The sequence below is a fragment of the Ascidiella aspersa genome, chromosome 6, assembly GCF_963924565.1.
Source record: "Ascidiella aspersa chromosome 6, kaAscAspe10.2, whole genome shotgun sequence".
NCBI classification, from domain to species: Eukaryota; Metazoa; Chordata; class Ascidiacea; order Phlebobranchia; family Ascidiidae; genus Ascidiella; species Ascidiella aspersa.
In genome coordinates, this window is record NC_139452.1 from 29,718,305 (window position 1) to 29,738,191 (window position 19,887).

The 19,887-nt window shown below is 34.8% G+C and overlaps 1 protein-coding gene across 1 annotated transcript; it reads right to left on the reverse strand.

Moving 5' to 3' along the window:
- Window positions 1-742: 742 nt before the first annotated feature.
- LOC146141184 (sodium- and chloride-dependent betaine transporter-like) lies at window positions 743-17,989 on the reverse strand. The gene is made up of 12 exons (XM_083391066.1): window positions 17,839-17,989; window positions 15,949-16,080; window positions 13,546-13,774; window positions 8,923-9,055; window positions 8,297-8,431; window positions 7,404-7,507; window positions 6,890-6,983; window positions 6,364-6,507; window positions 5,810-5,947; window positions 4,987-5,193; window positions 3,336-3,512; window positions 743-2,335 (listed from the first exon to the last, which is right to left on the reverse strand). The coding sequence occupies exons 1-12, from the start codon at window positions 17,984-17,986 to the stop codon at window positions 2,261-2,263; spliced, it is 1,716 nt and encodes a 571-aa protein (XP_083247192.1). The 5' UTR covers window positions 17,987-17,989; the 3' UTR covers window positions 743-2,260.
- Window positions 17,990-19,887: the final 1,898 nt, after the last annotated feature.

The following is a 19,887-nucleotide window of genomic DNA, read 5'->3' on the forward strand; positions in this document are numbered from 1 at the left end:
AATACTTAATCTAGTCTACGTTTCTGCAGAAAGCGTATTCACTTTTATATTTGGATGTTACCCTTCGAGCAAATACCTTGTTCTCTTTAACCGTGAGTTTATTTAGCGTTTGCGCTGCGGGCCTAATCCCTTTTTCCCCGCTAGAAAGCCCAACCCAATGCCAATCACTTCTCGAAACTGCAAAGCACTCATCACATCGCGTGTAATCGAACCAGTGACCCTCTGATCGATTACAAGCACTCTCAAATCGACAAGATCCTGGCTTCTTTGATTTTCTCGGCCGGATTTAATTACGTTTCGTGTCGCAAAAACGCAACGAGGCGATACAAATAAGCACACACACACAAGAGCTCGCACCAATGAGCATCCAAAAATCCGAAAGCTCATACACAAATAAGTAGCATTCTGTAAACCATGCAAACAAGTTAGCATATTGGCTGGAGGTTGTAGTTAAACGTTTAATGAATATCAAAGCTCATACTGGAGTAGGTAGAATTCATCGAACATTTCAAACAAAGATTAGTATATTGACTGGTGGTGGAGGTAAACGTACAATAAATATCAAATCCAATACAGAAGTACAGTAATAGCATGCTGTGGACGTTTCGAATAAATCTTAAAATAATGTCTGGAGGTTGAAATTAAACGTACAATTAATGTTAAAGCCCATACATAAATAAGTAGCATTCTGTAAACCATGCAAACAAGTTAGCATATTGGCTGGAGGTTGTAGTTAAACGTTTAATGAATATCAAAGCTCATACTGGAGTAGGTAGAATTCATCGAACATTTCAAACAAAGATTAGTATATTGACTGGTGGTGGAGGTAAACGTACAATAAATATCAAATCCAATACAGAAGTACAGTAATAGCATGCTGTGAACGTTTCGAATAAATCTTAGCACATTGGCTGGAGGTTGTAATTAAACGTTTAATGAATTTTTCAGAAGTAGGAAGTATTTTGTAAACGTTTCGAATATAAAATTATTCATTTTCAACACGAAAATTCTGCCTTATTTTGTATAGGCTTTGATATGCTTTCCACGTCTAACTAAAACTCCAGCCATTATGCTCCACAAATCCAAAATGTTGGTTGAGAAAGGTACGGATTGTAGCACAAGTATTACATAGTTTACGGATTTAAACTTCACAATTCTACAACTCTGATGATGGTTTCACTAATTAAACGTTTGAGTTGTTATTTAATATCGCAAGGAGGTAGCCTGGTAATTTATTACAAGAAAAATATGGCATCTCAAACGACAAATAGTTTGCATTAATTCAATTACCGTCGCTGGTAATACTTAAAAAGTTGTTTAGAGGCTTTAAAGGTTAAAACTAATACATGTACGGAATTTGACATAGGAGCGAAAGTAGACTTTTTTGGAATATTGGCAAACTCTTGACAATATTACGGTTTGTTATTTGCGTTATAAATATCATAGCTTATAATTTGTAGCAACAAAATCGACCGCGAGTTATTTGAGGTACTCATAATGTAAATAAGAATTATGAAATATGGTTCAGAATAACGTGAAGGTTTTCGTTGCATACTAATTACATCGGATATAATCATTGCGTGAAGTATAAAAAAAACTTCAAAGCAATCACATAGTGAAATATGTAGCATGATGTAAAAAGCCATGCAGTAATTGGAAAGCCATATAATGGATTAAGCAAGTAGAGCTGTGTTGAAAATGAGCAAAAGCCATACATTGTATGCGCATCATCATTTTGATCGTAGCACGTAAAAATAAATTAGGAGCAAATTTAATGAAACTCAGTAGAAAATATTTCGCTGCTCGCACTGCAAGATAAAAAACGCGGTGTTTCTAGCTCAGTTATTCTCAAACTGTCTTGATTTGCTTTACAAAGGTGTGTTTAAAAGTTAAAGATCAGTAATTTTGTAGTAACTGTTTAAGATATTGATTGTCTGTTGTGAATTATAACCATATGTTTCAGATTTTTATTTTGTTGTATTTAACTGATTGAGCTAAGTTTATTTTTTAGAAATCAGTTGAAGTTAATAGACGCCTTAAGCAGTATATATTAACTCTTATGCGTGTTCAGTTTGTGTTAAAAACAAACCAAATAGTCTCAAGATGTTCCGTTTCACTTTCAAAATTTGGCTTTGTTTGAACACTTTGCAAATTACTGAGTAAGTCATCGTTTTCAACCTAGAACGGTTGCACTAAAAGCTTCATCAAATAAAGTGTTTATGTAGCGAAAAAATGCGAAATGAGTCCTCAAGTTTTGAAGTTAGATCATCGGTTTAAGCATCTCTCCTTCTTCTGGTTCTGGCTTGACGTCGACATTAAACGGTCGCCGACATAACTGAAAAAATCACAAAAACATGTTGTTAATATCAAAAAATTATTATTGCTCAAAAGTAAATGCTACATTCACCTTGCAAAACAACAAATCTTGAAAAAACGAATTTTTTTTCGTTATTAGGTATTATTATAAATAAAATTCAATTGAAATGAAAAACAAAACAATAAAAACGAAAATAGATTTTTAAAAGTAATTTTGTAATCATTTTTGTTTTTGAATATGCCTAAATAGTTTATGGTGGTTCTTACAAGTTCCAAAAAGAAAGTCCTAATGGAATTAGAAAAAACAATTTTAAAATTAGAAAGAAGGAAAGAATCCACAATTTTATTCGACGTAGTAAGAATATCAAAGTCCATACACAAGTAGGTAGCATTTTAAAAACGTTCAAAATGCTACCTACTTTTGTATGGAGTGTGGTGTTGTTACTACAACCCCAAACCATTATGTTCCAAAAGTTTATTCGCCATTCTTGCTTTTAAAAAAAGCACATTCTTTAAACTAAGCATAAAAGGTTTTCCTTGGTTATTTCTTTAAAAATAGAGACCAGCAGATTAGGAATCAATATTGAAAAACTCTTCGACCTTTTAGCTTTGACGGCAATCCAATAGCGTGGATTAAGATGTCATAAACTGTCTTAAAGGACATGCGGAAATAAATGGGCGTTTCGCTTTAAAAAAATCTCCCGTTAAAATTTGTTAAAAATCATCAGAACCTTGACTTATAGTGATTGTAGTAAGCTGAAAACACATCGGTTGTACAAATGCTTATAATTCACATATTTCTAAAACTAAACATAGCTAAAAACCAGGAAAAAAGTTTAATTGGATTTTTTCCTCAATGATGTTTGCCTATAAATATTATGTCCTAAACCTTTGATATTATTGAATACCCTCTGTTTTCATAAACCTATTAATAGTGTTGTAAAAGACATGAAACAGAAGGATATATCGATTTTTCCATTCTTCTCGCATTTGTATTATGTAACTTTTATTTATTTTACCTCTTTTATGCTTCCACCATTCCTCAGTGTTGTAATCACTTTGTAGATTGCATAGGCAGGGATCATTCCAACAGAGCTAAGGCTCATCATATGCGCTATAACTTGGGCCCAGGGTGGGTAGGTTTTGCCGTCGTACTTTAGTGGGGAAACTCCGGCGAGACTGTAGATTATAACCAGCTGAAAAACAATAGATTCTGTATGAGTGAAAAACAAATGCATTAATTTCTCATTTATTTTCATCAGTTTTACCATCGATGATATTATTGTTGAAATCGTATACGTAATTGCGTTTAGTCAAGCTATTTCAATACGATTTTCAACAGGCCAGATTGTACACTATGACCAGCTGGAATACATTAGATTCTCTTGTATGAGTGATACGAAAAGACATAATTCTCATTTATTTTTATATTTAGAATCGCTTCTCTAATTTTGTAATCGTATACGCGATGAACTTAAGTCGTTTAGTTGAACTGTTTTTGTAACACAGCGGTAATAAAAACCAACACGGATTGTCATGTAGTTTTAATTTATTTTACAATCCCTTTTTTCTTGTCCTTGGTACTTTTAGCTGCTTTAATCATTTATTCAGTAAAAGTTGCACAATTTTCAGTGAACATTTCACTTTTCGACTTTAACACTATAATAAGCTGATATTCAACATATTTTTTTGTATAAAAATTAACCAAAAGTCGCCTATAGGCCCTCTAGTAATCTAGTGTGACTATATTTGTTGTTGTTTTTTTACTTCTTTACAACTTCCTATATATTCAACGTTGTCCAGCTTAAAAGATGTACAGCCAAACTATTTTAGATAACTCCGTCAATAGCGATTTTGACAAGATTTCTATTTCCCTGACCGGGAACCGAACCCCGTTCTGAGGTTTCATAGAGATTCTTGATTAATCACGACTTGCCCTCTGTAAATTTAAGCGTTACCTTGAACAGGTTACGTAAATGTGTATGATAGAAACTACTTCCAAGAATTTAAAAAATGTTAATTGTCAGTCTTACTTTTTGCATTTTATGAGCACTTCCTCTTTAAACTTGAGTATGCTAACAGAAATCTTTATCATAATGTAACAAATTTTTATTGGGTATTTTCGTTTTGTATGCTGTGCCTGATTAACTGCACCTAAAACATGACTCGTAACCAAGCGCTTAGTTTTATACACTGTACTTTTGCGTTTAATGTTTATGCACAGTACGAAGTTAAATGCGATATATTTTCTGCCAACAAAATACTACTCTCCAACATAACTTCTCATCCTAACAACCAAATTTTAAATTTAGTTTCTTCCTAACTAAATCAAAGGTGGCGTTTTTCATTTGCTTTTAAAGGATCGATTTGAATTGAACACCCAAGGTGCGGTTAAGTGCAGCGAAATATATTTCTTTTTTAAGAACTTAATTAGATTGACGAACTTTAGATTTAAACCTTTTTTGTTCCGAGCACCTGACTAGACTAATACAGCGACGGGCACAAGATAAAACTAAGTTCAAAGTGGACTTTTGATGTTGCACTGAATATGTGAATAATAGAAATCACCTTGACCCTTGCAAGAAAATGTCGACCTTAAATTCCTAGCTTTGCTAGAGTACTTTGCTGTGGACTTTAAATATTTAGGTTTAACAACACATTTATACTTACCACACAAATGGTCGGCGCAATAAACATCCACGAGAGCTTAATCCACAGTTTTCCTCGAATATCACCGATAGCGCTGGTCATGGCTTCCCAGTAACGATCAGCCCCGTAAAACCAACCTATGGCCACAAACTCACAACACCCGATAAAGAACATGCACCAGCCAGCCACTGCGTAGTTGTTGAACATCTCGAAAACGTAAACACCGCCCTGCGTGAAGTAAAAATGTTATGCTGTCGTTTGCTGTATTTCTGTAGAAATCATATTGTAATTAAGGTTGGTTTTTGTTGCTGTATTTATGTGCCAATAGAAACAAGGGTTTATTTGTAGATTGCTGTGTTTCTATACTAATCCTATTTAAATGTGGGTTGTTGTAGTTTCCTGTATTTTGATACAAATCGTATTTTGAGTGTCAGTTAAAGTAGGTTGCTGTACTTCTATACAAATCGTATTTTTAGTGTGGTTTGTTGTAGGTTACTGTATTTCTATGCAATTTATATTTGAGTGTGGGTTGTTGTATGTTGCTGTATTTCTATACAAATGTTATTTAAATTTGGGTTGTTGTAGGTTGCTGTATTTCCATACAAATCTTATTTTGGGTGTGGTTTGCTGTAATTGCTGAATTTCTATACAAATCATATTTTTAGTGTTGGTTGTTGTAAGTTGCTGTAGTTTTATACAAATCGTTTTAGAGTTAAGATTGAAGTAGGTTGCTGAATTTCTATGCTAATGGCAATTAGAGTTAAGAATAAACTTGGGTTGGCGTAGTTTTATGGATGTCAGGACTAGGGTTGTTTGTTTGTTTGCTGTATTTTTATTTTGGTACCTCTGTTAGCATTGGAAGACCCAGAATAAACATGAACACAGCGAAGATGGCTTGAAGCACTTCCCTGCAGTATTTGTGCTTGCGAAGGTTGGGGAAGTTGTCCAACATTGTTCCCACGAAACACTCTTGGTAGACGAACTAGAAAATACAATCGTTAGTAGGAAAAATGTCAAAATATCACCGATGACTTTGTTTTTTAAATTCGACTTAAACTAGAGTCTAGGACTGCTTAATGTGTGTAAGTAAGTTTTTAAGTTGTCTGCGTATCTATAAAAGTCATTGATTAATATAATAGGTAAGCTACAGAACAGGCTTTTATTTGAGATATTCAATAATTTCGCAACTTTGGCGCAGTAAGTTTTTGTAATGGTCCTGATTGGCATATTGGGGTGAATATTCTGTATTTTATTCACCATTTTAACAAATGAGGTCCTCTAAATATTATTTGAAAAAAAAAATGGTTCGTCAAGTTAAAAGTTTGATACCAACTGTATTTGTGGTAGCTTTCTAATGTTACCTAAAAACGCATTTTAGTAGAAGTACAAAATACAAACCTGTGAATCAAAGCCGAGTGACATCAGGGTGAGGAAGAATATAACGCACCAGAACTGCGGCAGTGGAAGTAATGAGAGAGTTTCAGGGTAAACTATGAAGGCCAAACCGGGACCAGATTGCGCCACCTTATCCACAGTTGTGTTCTACAATAAAAATATGTTCTAATAATAAACGTCAAAGCGAATAGGTTAAGTTAATCGAAACCCTCTTGTTAAAAGCGTTTCGATACGCACTTGTATCATCTTTAGTTCATGTAACTGAAAACGCTTATAAAAGGTGGGACGCAATTCTAATCATGCTGCGTTTGTAATCAAGCATTAATTAGCACTTCCATGTGTTGAACAGGTACAACGTTGTTGACACATCAACGTTGACTTAAGATATGAATTATTTTTCATGCTGTCCTTAGATACATATAAACGCAGTCTTCACTTTGTAATCCCTATGAATTAACAGCAAGTTGTAATTAAAAACCTGACTGTTTTAATCAAAAGTGTGTAGATTTTTACTAATAACAGCAGTTACCTGATACTTGGCCATAAAGCCCAGGGTTGAAAACACCGCAAATCCGCTTGTGAAGCTCGTTATTGAGTTTAAGGCGCCGATGAATATTGAATTCCTGTTGGGAAAGTGAACATGTCATTTTCTTACATTTCAACACAAAACTTCGGTACACTATGCACGGATCTGTAATGTAGCTTTGAAATGAATGTCAAAGTCAAATAAGTCTACTAAATCAGCATGATATTAATAAAGCCGCCTTGTATCATCATAAATGTTCTACTCGACCTATTTTTCTGTTGGTAAAAAACATGTATTGCGAAATTACACGATAAAATATTGTTTAATGCTTCTGAAGCATCAGTGGGAAGCGCAAGATCGTTTTGAATTTTAACCAGATTTATTGTGTTTCACGATACAACGTCGTATATATCTTGCAAATTGCGCCAATTGTTTGTTAAGTGATGCTTTTGATTCCAGCCCAGTACACATCTATGCGCCGAAATACCGTTTTTGTCTTTAACTTCTAAACACCAACCTCCAAAAGTTGTGCTTGATGTCGTTGTAGCTTCCCAGCACGACCAAAATACCGAAGCTCACAGCATAAGAGAAGAACACTTGAGAACCGGCGCTGACCCAAACCTAAAAAGCGCCATATTACTTTTAATAGTTGGTCAAATGAAGTATACCCATTTTTTTTTGTCCTTTGATAAGCAGTCGGCTTCCCTTTTTTCCAACTTTATAATTTAAATAGGATGTAATTACATAGTATATAAACTTAAACCCTTAAATTACAAATTGGTCGATATACATTTATTTACAATTGAGGGTATTTTGGGGGCGCTCTTTTAAAGGCGTTTCAAAATAAATAGTGTTAAATTAATCACCAATATACTGTCGAACAACCCTAGCCGTATAATGGTTATAGATTATAGTATACACATTCAAAAAACGCAATTCATTAAATTACTACCAATACATGAAAATCTCATAGCTTTTATATATCTCGTCGAATAGTACTCGAAATAGTACTGTTAAAGACAAACGCATTGTTAGATACGCGCCGCACAACCTCGCCTATTTAAAGAACTTGATTTGTCTTTTAACGATGCCTTTTATTTGGAATAGAGCATATTAAGCATAAAACAACGAAAACGAGTGTTACGATATTGTTAATTAAATAGGCGATATTAAGCTCCTAAACTTCTGGGTTACTGAGCTCTATAGTGTTGTAAGATACGCTACGGCTATGCACAACCTTGCCTATTGCAAGAATTTAATTTTTCCTTTACCGATGTTTGACAGAGTAAATACTGTATTTTATGAAACTAAATTGGAGAGAGTAAAATAGCTATTTGAGAGAGTAAATACTAAGCTTTCAAACAACGTTTAACAACTCAGTAATGGTATTAGGCTAGTTGTTCTCCTTACCTCTGGATTAATCAGCTTGGTAGCGTTCGGGTAAAGATAATATTTTATTCCCTCCGATGCGCCATCTAGTGTTACGCCGCGAATCAGAATCATGAAAATGAGGAGAAAGGGGAGGGTGGCAGTCACGTACACAACCTGGAATAAACAACAGGCGATGTTAGCAAAAGCAAATTAACAACGCAAAAAATACCTAATTTTTAGGAAAATTTTTCTTGTTTTTTTTGTTTGAAACCTAGTTTATTTTAATGAAAAGCAATACTTAAAACGGAACCCTAGAAAAAAGTTATTTTATATTAATTTCCAATAATTTATTTTTAATTCTCACTCGTTGTTTAATTTCAAAGTACACACCGTTTCACATTAAATAATATAAAAAAAAACACGTGTCCAAAAATTGTTTTTTTCGGGGTCACATAATTATCGTGATAAGTTACAATTTCGATAAACTTAATTTTATTGTCTGGATTAGTTTATCTAACATGCGATAGGCCTTGATTTAAACGACACACAAAAACAACATGTCTAACATAGTTGTAACCAAAGTTCACTCTAAGTTGTTTGTCAGATAACCAAATACACAACGCCGCCTCCCAATATTTCCTAAAAAACTTTTTTTTTTCTTTGACCTTGGCTGTCCATTTGATGCCCTTGAAAGTTGAGAAGTAGATCCCGACCCACAGGATCGCAAGGTAGAGCACGAGATCTCCCCTCAAACTGCCCACGTTCTCAATCCCCGAAGAAACACCGAGCACCTCCCGGCTAAACAAAGTCAATTTAGCGTGGACTTGATTGCTCATTTATTTAGCCAAGGTGTTATTTGTTGGTGGTAATCACAATCGATGTAGTTTTTGTAACGAACATTTTGAATGCACATGTCAGCAAAGAATGACATTTGCAAGAGTTTTATTACCGCTATTTGAATTTAGTAACGAAACGAAATCACTGTACGGCGCCCATGAAAATTAGAATGACGTTTGAAAAAACCCAAATATTTAAAAAAATAGTATTCAAAGAACGACTGCCCACTATTCTTATTAAGTTAACGACAATCAGTTGGCAGTCTTACACCTGATGAAAACCTTTTGTCGTGATACCAATTACAACAATTAACAAACGTTGACAGGAACAACACACTAACAATAACCCAAGCGCAAACTGGAAAATAATTTACATCAAAATTAAAATCTACGAGAAGCTAACAATATGTTATAGCTGCCCATAAACCCAACGAGACCTAGAGGTTTCTTTTAACCTAAGTGTTAGTCTTACTATAACTAAACCTCAGGCCGTCTCTGGTTTGTAGGTGGCTTCCCATATTGGCCGCGCATTTGTGCCTAACTACCCCTGGGAAGGGTTTAATGCACGCTTTTCCCTTGTGTATTGTGGGAAACTTGCTTAGCACGTCACTAGGATCAAAAGGGCATTTTACGCTTCTGGTAATACTATATTTGTTTTCACCCGCAAACTTCCCTTTATAAATTTGAAATTTAGAGATATATAGGTGGCAAAATTATAACTCGGTTTAAAAAAGGAAATTTAAAAATGTTTGTAGTTTATTTATGTAATTCGAAATTAAAGGTTTGTAGTGTTGTAACACCTGTACTGGAACTTGTTTTGGTTATCACCAGTTTAATGAAACATTGAAAGATTTAGCAGTGAACTGAAAAATTTATATACACACGTGATGTATATTATGTGATCTATAGCCTTTCTGAAGTAGTAGTGACTAACGATATTGGCTTATATTATATAGTACACTCATGTCTTCCCCAGTTATATCACACTAATGTCTAACACTACTGATTTTATGTACTTTGTTTTCGCTTCATTTTCTTGAAGACTATTCTAAGAAAATAAAGGCATACTATAATTATAGAATAAAACAGTCACTTGGTCCAAATAGCCGTTTTACGCTTTCAGATATGTAATTAATAATTTCACCGGCGAAAGTTGTCTTTATAATGGAAAGTCTTAGCCAATTGATGGTGGTAAAACTTTAAAATTAAAAAACAAATTAATTGGGAATTAAGCGATTTGAAATTCGACAGACCAAATAGATAATAGTTATGGTTATTAGTTGTGTCATACTTTCACTGAATTTTTTTGGTTATCGTTAGTTTGATAAAATAAGAGAAAAAGCAATGGTGTGAAGAATCCAAAATTTTAACACTATTGAAATAAAATATTTCGTCTTTGCTTCAAGTCTAAAACGAATTCTGTACACCAACTGGCGCTATTGCTGTTTATAAGCTGGAAGAGTTATCTAGTAATGCGAAGCGGTAAAAAAACAGTGAATAAATCAAAATACCATATTGCGCTGGGAAATAAGAGTCTCGCAGCATTTCAAGTAAAATGGTCCAGTCTTTAAACGTATATCTGTCGTTTTTTTGGTCCTATCTATCTTTTATCTTTTCTGCGTCCGTGCGTCTTTTTCTTCCGCCGTGTAACTTATTACCACGTAATAAAAAAAATAGTAAAGCAAAGCGCATTAATTCCTGTACAACCAGTCTCTCTTCATAACGCTTATCGCAATCCACGTTGATATATTCTTAAGTGGGAGATTGACAGGCGAGTTCACCTTGAGTGTTGAGCCACTTGACTCGCACTTGAAAAAAATAAATATAGTGTAAGTCAAAGTAAAAAAGTGGTGTTTCAAAAAATCTTGTCGAATACTTTACATTAATCGGTTTTAAGTGGCGGTTAATGTTGTGCGAAACGTAAAGTGCTATTAAACTTATGCAGTTTCCATGACTCCTAATATCGATGGACCAGTTGGACCACCCAGCTTTTAGAAGTCGCGCAAATCTTGACGTTATTGTTTTGTATGAATACATCATTGTAGTTCTTTTTTAAGGTGTTGTTTGTTTTTAAGGTGTTTTGTATATTGAGTAATCGTATATCTGTACTACCTATGCATATTGGCGTGTTATTAACCTTGGAAAAATATAAAAGGTTTTAGTTTATTAGCAAAATGCGCTTTTGCCAAAGTACCCCACCACCCCTGTTAATCCATAACGTTTTTCGTGTCACATGTTGAAGCATAATGAATAGCTGGAGGTTGTAATTTGATGGGAAATAAAATTCTTTAGATGTAGAATGAAGTAAAAATCTCTGAAGCGTTGACAAAATGCTACCTACTCATATATGGGCTTTGATTTTTTATTCTTGTCTAACTACAATCTGCAGCCATTATCTTAAGTGTTCAAAGCGTCCACGAAATGAAACCTACTTCTGTATAGGTTTTGATATTTATTCTTGTCATCCACATTTTAGTCGGTAATGTCGGGAATTAAGTATGGCGTACCGTGGATTGTATATAATTATTGTTTTTGACAGACTGCTAGTCCTTTTCCCGTTGCCGACTCAATGGAAAAATACCGTAAACATTCTATTCGGTAATGGAAAAATACAAAACAAATTCCAAGGCCCAATAATCTGATGGAGGTTTGTCAACCATAGCTAATCAAGTTAAAAGTATGCCAGTAACAGAAAGGAAAGGCTATAGGAAGCCACGTGTTTTATCTTTATCGCCTATTGATCCACTCATGCACGCTATATCAAAATCAGATAGGGCCTCCAATCGTTAAAATCATGCCGGAAAGTCATTAAGGTTCAAGCCCAATAACGCCTGTATCAAAATCCTGTGGTCTACTACGCAACGTTGCGCCTTACTGTATAATAAGGACGTGATTATAATATAGATCCGGGGTACCGGCGGAATGTTACTTCAATCTCTCTTAAGATAACGTTAGATGTTTAGATTGCACACGGTCCTACATAATTATAAAACGACATTAATTCGTTTTATGTACCGTTTTCTTTACTTCTTTTTGCTTGGACTTGGCTTTCGTAAATTGTGTTTTTTTTTCAAATAATTTCACTCTATCGCATTGGCAAGTTTTAGTTGAATTGTCCAATTTATTAAGTGTACAATAAGAAAATATAATATTTGACTAACATTTTAAACTGATAAGCGTTCTAAAACAGCGAGTATGATTTTTCTTAAGCCGTTGTTTTAAATTTAAGTGGAAGCATTATTATTCAGTTAAAAGAATATTAATTTTGCAGTCAACAAGCCCTGTAGACACGTAGTGTACACAAAAACCGGGCATATCTAAGAAACATTCCGCGCTATGCGGTTTGGTCATTCAAATGGAAACGGCGCGTAGTTTATCACCAATACAAGCCTTGTGAACAGACCACACATTTAACAGCGATGCATATCTCAGTAAAACGGACGTTAAATTTAATATAGGGCGGGTTGACAAGTTGACACACATCCGCTAAATAGTAATAGAATAACGCGGTTGTTGAATATCTTGTAAATAAGCTACAAGACCCTGCGACTTAACCGAAGGGCTTATAACAGTGATGTGATATTGGAAAATAGAATAAATCAATTAATTAATTATTGTCGCCCCTTAACCCCATCAGTATACTACTATGGTTTAATATCACAGCGTAATATTCAATTTCATTGAAGACTGCCATAAGTCGAAAATGTAGAAAACAATCAAGATTCAGTTTTGACTGTTTTACTGAAACATCTTAGTTGTTATGTTTAGGGTAACAGCGTGTTAAAATTGATAAGAATTTCAAAATATCTGATTGGTAACATAAAGTTTTCGGTCCATAAGCCGAAAATTGCAGAATGTGATCCTGAATGTGCTTTATTAAATGTTTACTCAAGAATCATAAAAATTAAAAAGCAACTCCAGGTTCTACCACAAAAAAGCTACCAGATCGCCCTACAATATACTCTTCATTATACTTATCTAAAAAACTTCACGGAAACTGTAATATTGCGTTTAATGATATGTTTACGCAGCTACCATACATCAATAGATTTACCCAAGGTTTACGCAGCTACTTGACATAAAGAAGTTTACTACATCGGATACCTTCGGAAAGGCACGGGCTTGATCACAGAATACACATTGTTTATATATAAGTTTTCAGCTTCTCAAGGTTATACAACAAAAAAACACCCTAGAATGCCTACAAAAGCTATGTCAAACTCACTTCCAAAACTCATGCCTTCGGAAAAGCACGTCTGCACACATTGTTTATATTACCGTTTCAGTCAAGTTTATAAAACAAAATAAAACACATAATTCCTACAATACACAGCGTTAAACGTACTTCCTACAACTCTTCAGCTGCTGCACAGAATACATACGTTTTATGAACGTTTCAGTTACTTATACAACAACAACCCTAGAAATCCTGTTATAGTGTGTCATACTCACTTCCAAAACTCCTCAGCTGCCGAGATCGAGGTATTAGATCTTGTGAGGTTTTGCGAGGTGAGGTTTGAGTTCGGCGTTACGCAATCAGGGCTGTTCCAAACATTGTCACAATGAGACCAGGGTAGAGTGGATTGGAAGCTGGTAACGAGGTATTTAAAAGCCCACACTAGAAGAATGGGGTAGTAAGTGTTGCAGTAGAACATGGTGACCAATGCTGCCAAAGAAATGCCTGAAAAAATTGCAATTTTAGGTTTGTATTTCGAAACATTATGCTATACATAGTTCTGTATGGGCTTTGATATTTATTCTAAATACAATCTCCTAAACTTTTACATATTTGTGCATGGGGCTTGATATTCTTCTACGTATACAGTAACTACAATGCTATCATGCTCAATTTGTTTTTAAATTTGACTTCACTTACTGGTATAAATTTGACTAACTGATACTTTTCGCTACACTTCAGTTTGTTCAAGACACGTGATAAAAATCAGGTTAATGGCTGCTTGTTAAAAAAGTGACTTTGCGTCAAATGTATTTGTGTTGTTATTGACGTCTGGTTGGCTAATTAGCAACTAAATAAATTGTAGGGATTGATGTTTTAAATGAAAATTGTTGTCTGACTGATTGGATCAGGTTTCGTGAAATTCTGTTTTAAAACTCGTAGTTAAAAACAGTGATTCCAAAGCAATTAGTGGCTTGATGTGACAAGTCAAGCATTTTGACACGGTGAAATCAGGCTAAATTTAAACTAATTTGGGGTTTCACACAAAGATGCTAAATATTCTGCGTCAAAAACATTATTACTTTTGGTATGACAGCTTAAATGCATCTGCCGACGAATTGACCACTGGTTTACAGCGTGTGGGTAAAATTACACAAAACATCAGTTTAAATAATTTATGGAATTCAATACAACTGCAGGAGAAATACGCCGATGTGCCAACAGCTGGACAGACCGTTGTAATTGAAATCAGATGGCGGTTTTGAAATATTTTTTATCTTTTCATTATCAGGAAACATGATTGATATATTTAAGAAAGCCGATAGGACATTTTAAACGACCGGACTGTTAGGAACATGTTTTTTCTGTCGGAATCGAGTCTTAGACCTTAGTGCAAAAATTGCGTCATTAACCCCGAATTTTCCAGAATTGTTGCACAACTTAGTATTCTGTTAGAATAGACATTTGGTTACGCAGTATATAAGGCACATTTCATATAACACAATCCTCAAATAACATTAGCAAGACTCGAAAGTCCTTAATGAAAACCTGTCCGTTACTCTATGGACTAGTTACTTAGGTTAAGTGTCATTTATTCCAGATATTAAACGTATTATCGATTTTTGGTTTTATAGCACTCTATTAACAAGGTTGAATAATTCCTAGCATTATGTAAGGTTATTCAACCCATAAAGGAACACTGATGGTAAAAATGTGCAACTGTATTTATATTGTCATGTCTTGAACAGTAATAGTGAGAGATGGGTGTAAATTAGAGTGACAGCTGTTGGTTCAAAGCGCTTATGTTGTTCCCACACCATTTCAATGAAATATAGACAGGTTTCAAAGATATTCTAGTCATTTAAGGCGATTTAATTGACAACAGTTAAAGCAGAGCGCTTTTTATCCCTTGTTATCCAGGCCATGTCTGTGATTGATACACCAATGAAACAGGTATTACAATTGCATGTCGATAGGCGTTTGAAGTAAAGTTTGACTGACAAGCCACAACCGATTTCCCATGCTTGTCTATGCAATGCAACGCCGCGGGCTTTTAACGAAGTTATGACTCACACTATGAAATTTTAACACAGTTTCTTATCATTCACGTATAAAGTTGTTATTCTTTCTCCGCGATATTTTTGAGATAAAGGTGTCAGTCTTTTAGCACACTTACACTGCTTAAATTGTAAAGTTACGAGCTGTATAATTCCGCCATGTAAGTGTTTTAAATGTGTTCACACCTACTCCTAAAAACCTTAAACGTCAATAATATTCAATCATAACTGAAAAACTCAACCGTAATTTTTTTTGAAGTAGGCGTAATAATTTACTAAAAGCTCTGTTTGAAGCCTAAACCCTTCGAACTCTTGTGTTTTCCGATATTAGTGAATCGGAGCCGATACAAAGTGGTAGGTATCGGAATTTGTTTGATATACTTATGTGATATCAGCCATGGTTAGCTTTTTTTTACCTACGCTTTTTCTGCTTTTAAAGATATTTTTGTTACAAAATATAATACAATAAAGGTAACGTAAGTTTTCATGCGCTAAAACATTTTGCCCTTTTAATTTAGGACGTTTTGCGATTTTTTACTAATTACACCAATGCTGACCTTTTTTCACTTTTCATGGCACTTTTTTTGAAGCACACGATATTCTATGACATTGCTGAATTACCTTTAAATATGGGTACAACCCCCCAGCTTTTCATGAGACCCCCTTGCAATAGCTGACCGAGAGAGGTCTCCAAAATCACCAGGGGAATCCCCAGGAAGAAGGCGAAGAACAAGTAGGGAATGAGAAAAGCACCTGAAACATAAAACAGTGGACATTTGTAATGTACAACTCACTCAACTGGTTTAAACTTTAAGCAGAATACCTGATGCTGCTTACCTTACACAACCTATATTATATGCGTAAAGCTGTATGGTTTATATTTTACAGTTGCACCTAAAACATAAGACTTTCACATTGGTGTTATACACAATTCATACAACTAGTGAGAACAGAGAATACTTGATTCTCCCTATCTTGCACAACCTGTTATATGCCAAGCGTTTACATTGATACCATATACAACTTAATTGAAATGATTGATGTAGTCGAGTTTGTATCAACAAAAACGTTCACTTTAATGTCATACACAACTCATACATACAACTGGTTTATTAAAATAAGTGATTCTCAACACCTTACACATTCTATATTATATGCGTAAGGCTGTGTAATTATATACTATATGCGTAAAGCTGTGTAACATTTTAAAGTTTGGGTTTGTTAAATCTATAGTAGAGTTTTTATGACGTAATCAACGTGATTTAGCGCGAAACATTCAAGTAAACGTTATTCTATTTCGTTATGTCAACATAAGTTTATTATTTAATAAAGTAATGTGAATTAAAAAGCAAAAAGTAAAAAACAACAAAGAGTGGAAAACTATTTCCCTAAAGTTTAATCAGGGCGACTTGTTAAAAATTTAGATCGTCCCCCGAGAATTTAGATTTAGGCTCGGATTTAAATTGATATATACTACAATTCAATCGCGCTCTACCAAATAACAATTATAATTTTTTTTATAAAAGAATCGCATTGTGTCACGTCCCCTAAATTTCGTCACAGTCTTGGTATGTAAGACAGGATTAGGCTTCTCCTTAAGCTTTTCCCATCAGATCCTGACTTTACAAAGAGCTTTCACACGGAAACTTCTCCTACAGCGAGTTGCCTGTAGACACAATACGCTTTGCGGTTCTTTTTCCTACGCTAAGCCGTTACGGACAACTCCGTGAAGCCTTTACACGGCATAGTAAGCGCTTTTCTGAATGTAAAAACACAGCAAGGAATGCTAGCCTTGCTTTTGTGGTTAAAGGCACTGAAGGAAACTTTGAATTCGCTGAATTGAAGCCGGGCTATTGATTTCGGGAACCCTTTTCCGTTTGCGGAAACAAGTGCTGTTTAGTTTTTGCAAAGCTCAGCATTTTATTTATTATTTTCGGTAACTTTACCATCCGTTTTGTTTATATTGTTGTAAATAGCGGATTTTTCGACTTTCTGACATCCAATGTTTCCACTTTATATGTTTGATTTTCGACACTAGAAATTAAGGCTCAAAACTGCATACAGCTTAAATTTCTGTGACACTATGGCCTTGCTACGTTCCATATACGTCAGTATACGGTTCAGCAGTTCTTTTACTAACACCTCTCGTTGCAAGTTGCAAAAGGTGGCCATAAAAACCGCAAGTTCTCTTTACAAACTTACCTCCTCCATAATGGAAGAAATAGTAAAGGTATTGTGTTTTAGTTTCGAATAAAATGATAAATTTGACATTTTACACGATTTTAGTTGAAATACGTCAGTATACTGTAGAACAGTTCATTTACTATCACATCTCGTTGCAAACGTTGTAATAAAAGCCACAAGTAGTAAAGGTGTTGCCTTACAGTTTCGAATAAAATAATAAGTTTGGCATGGCCTGTAAATTAGTCCAGTATAGTCACAACATAAAACAGTTATTTTACTAACACCTCTCGTTGCAATAAAAGCTACAAGTTCGCTTTGCCAACTTACCTCCACCATACTTAAAGCATAGATAGGGAAACCTCCAAACATTACCGAGCCCAATCGAACAACCGACAACCGCGAACATGAAGTCCCAAGACTTATTCCAACGAGGACGTTTCACTCTGTATTCAGAATCTGCTGCCTTTTCGTCCATGCTTGTTTATTATTTTCAAAATAGTAGTTTTTATCAAGGTAAAACCACGGTATTCCTGCACAGATGAAAATGAAGTATATATATATTAAATTATAGTCAGTGCTTGATTTATTCAATTCTTTTTTTCTAGTCAAAAAAAAATTTTACTATAATTATGCTTTTGGGGATTTGCTGCCTTTTGTCCTTGTTTGCTTTGCTAGTTTGTTTATAATTTTATGAAATATGTATCAGTTTTCCCGAACAGATGAAAATTCTATTTGAAAACGCATTCTTTTTATTTGAAACGTAAACTTCTTAAATGTATATTGTCCGAATACATACTGTCGCGTAAAGCATCATTTTTAGAAAACAAAAAAGAGCATAGACTCTCACTTTAAAAGAGTAAGCAAGCATCCTGGCCAAATTATACGTACAAATACAAGTCTAGCTAAAATCTGTTCAAATTAAACTTTTCTACATCCCAATTGGCCCAAAATGTACCTTTCTTCATCTAACCGTTTTACGTGTGATGGCGTGGCTATCCATTATGCGCGACTACTACTAACGCTACGATAAAGCCTCTATTTTCCAAGAGACCGTTAATTTTAACAGCGCCAGCTTTGGATCTTTCTGGTAACCAGTGGTAAATAAACAAACATCCATGGAAAAAGTATAATCGGTTATATTCGCGTTTTTCTACAACCTAAAGGCTTTGAACATTGTAGACTTTCTACAGTTCACTGTTCTTTCGTTATAGTTTGGTTGCTGAACAATACCATTTTCTTGGACACCTACCACAACCATTAGGCACGACCACTATAACGCCAGTTAAAGCCGTTATTCCCTAGAGACAGTTAATTTTAACCACGCCAGCTTCGGCTCCTTAAACCGTAAATAAAACAAGCAAACATCGAAAAATTATTATCCGATTATATTAACATTTTTCCACAACCTAAATGGTTTAAAAACTGTACACTTTCTACGTTTAACCGTTTTTTTTTATTATATCTTTGTTACTAAACATTAGCTGACAATTCTCGGACGGCTATACGACAGCGACTAGGCACAACTACTACTAACGCTACGATAAAGCCTCTATATTAACTTCTTTTCTACAACTTAAATGGTTTAAAAAATGTACACTTTCACAACTTAACCCGTTATCTGTTATAGCTTGGGTAGTCAACTGTAGTCGACCATTGTTGGACAAATATACCACAGCGACTAGGCACAACTACTACTAACGCTACGATAAAGCCTCTATTCCCAAGAGAGCATTTTTTTAACCAGGCCAGCTTTTGTTTCTGATCACCGACCGTAAATAAACAAGCCAACTAAATAGACGTTGTTTTGTTATAGCTTGGGTACTCAACTGTAGTTGACAATCCCCGGACAGCTATACCACAGCGACTAAGCACAACTACTACTAACGCTACGATAAAGCCTCTATATTAACTTCTTTTCTACAACTTAAATGGTTTAAAAAATGTACACTTTCACAACTTAACCCGTTATCTGTTATAGCTTAGGTAGTCAACTGTAGTCGACCATTGTTGGACAACTATACCACAGCGACTAGGCACAACTACTACTAACGCTACGATAAAGCCTCTATTCCCAAGAGAGCATTTTTTTAACCGAGGCCAGCTTTTGTTTCTGATCACCGACCGTAAATAAACAAGCCAACTAAATAGACGTTGTTTTGTTATAGCTTGGGTACTCAACTGTAGTTGACAATTCCCGGACAGCCATACCACAGCGACTAAGCACAACTACTACTAACGCTACGATAAAGCCTCTATATTAACTTTAAAAAAAAAAAAAAAACTGTACACTTTCACAACTTAACCTTTACCTGTTATAGCTTGGGTACTCAACTGTAGTCGACCATTGTTGGACATCTATACCACGGAGATTAGGCA

Excerpts from the sequence above, each read along its gene's own strand:
- LOC146141184 (XM_083391066.1), bottom strand. The coding sequence starts at position 17,986 with ATGGACGAAAAGGCAGCAGATTCTGAATACAGAGTGAAACGTCCTCGT. Across the intron at positions 16,081-17,838 it reads ATGCTTTAAGTATGGTGGAG|GTGCTTTTCTCATTCCCTAC; the intron begins GTAAGTTGGCAA and ends TTTATGTTTCAG. Across the intron at positions 5,194-5,809 it reads GTCTTCCAATGCTAACAGAG|GGCGGTGTTTACGTTTTCGA; the intron begins GTACCAAAATAA and ends TACTTCACGCAG.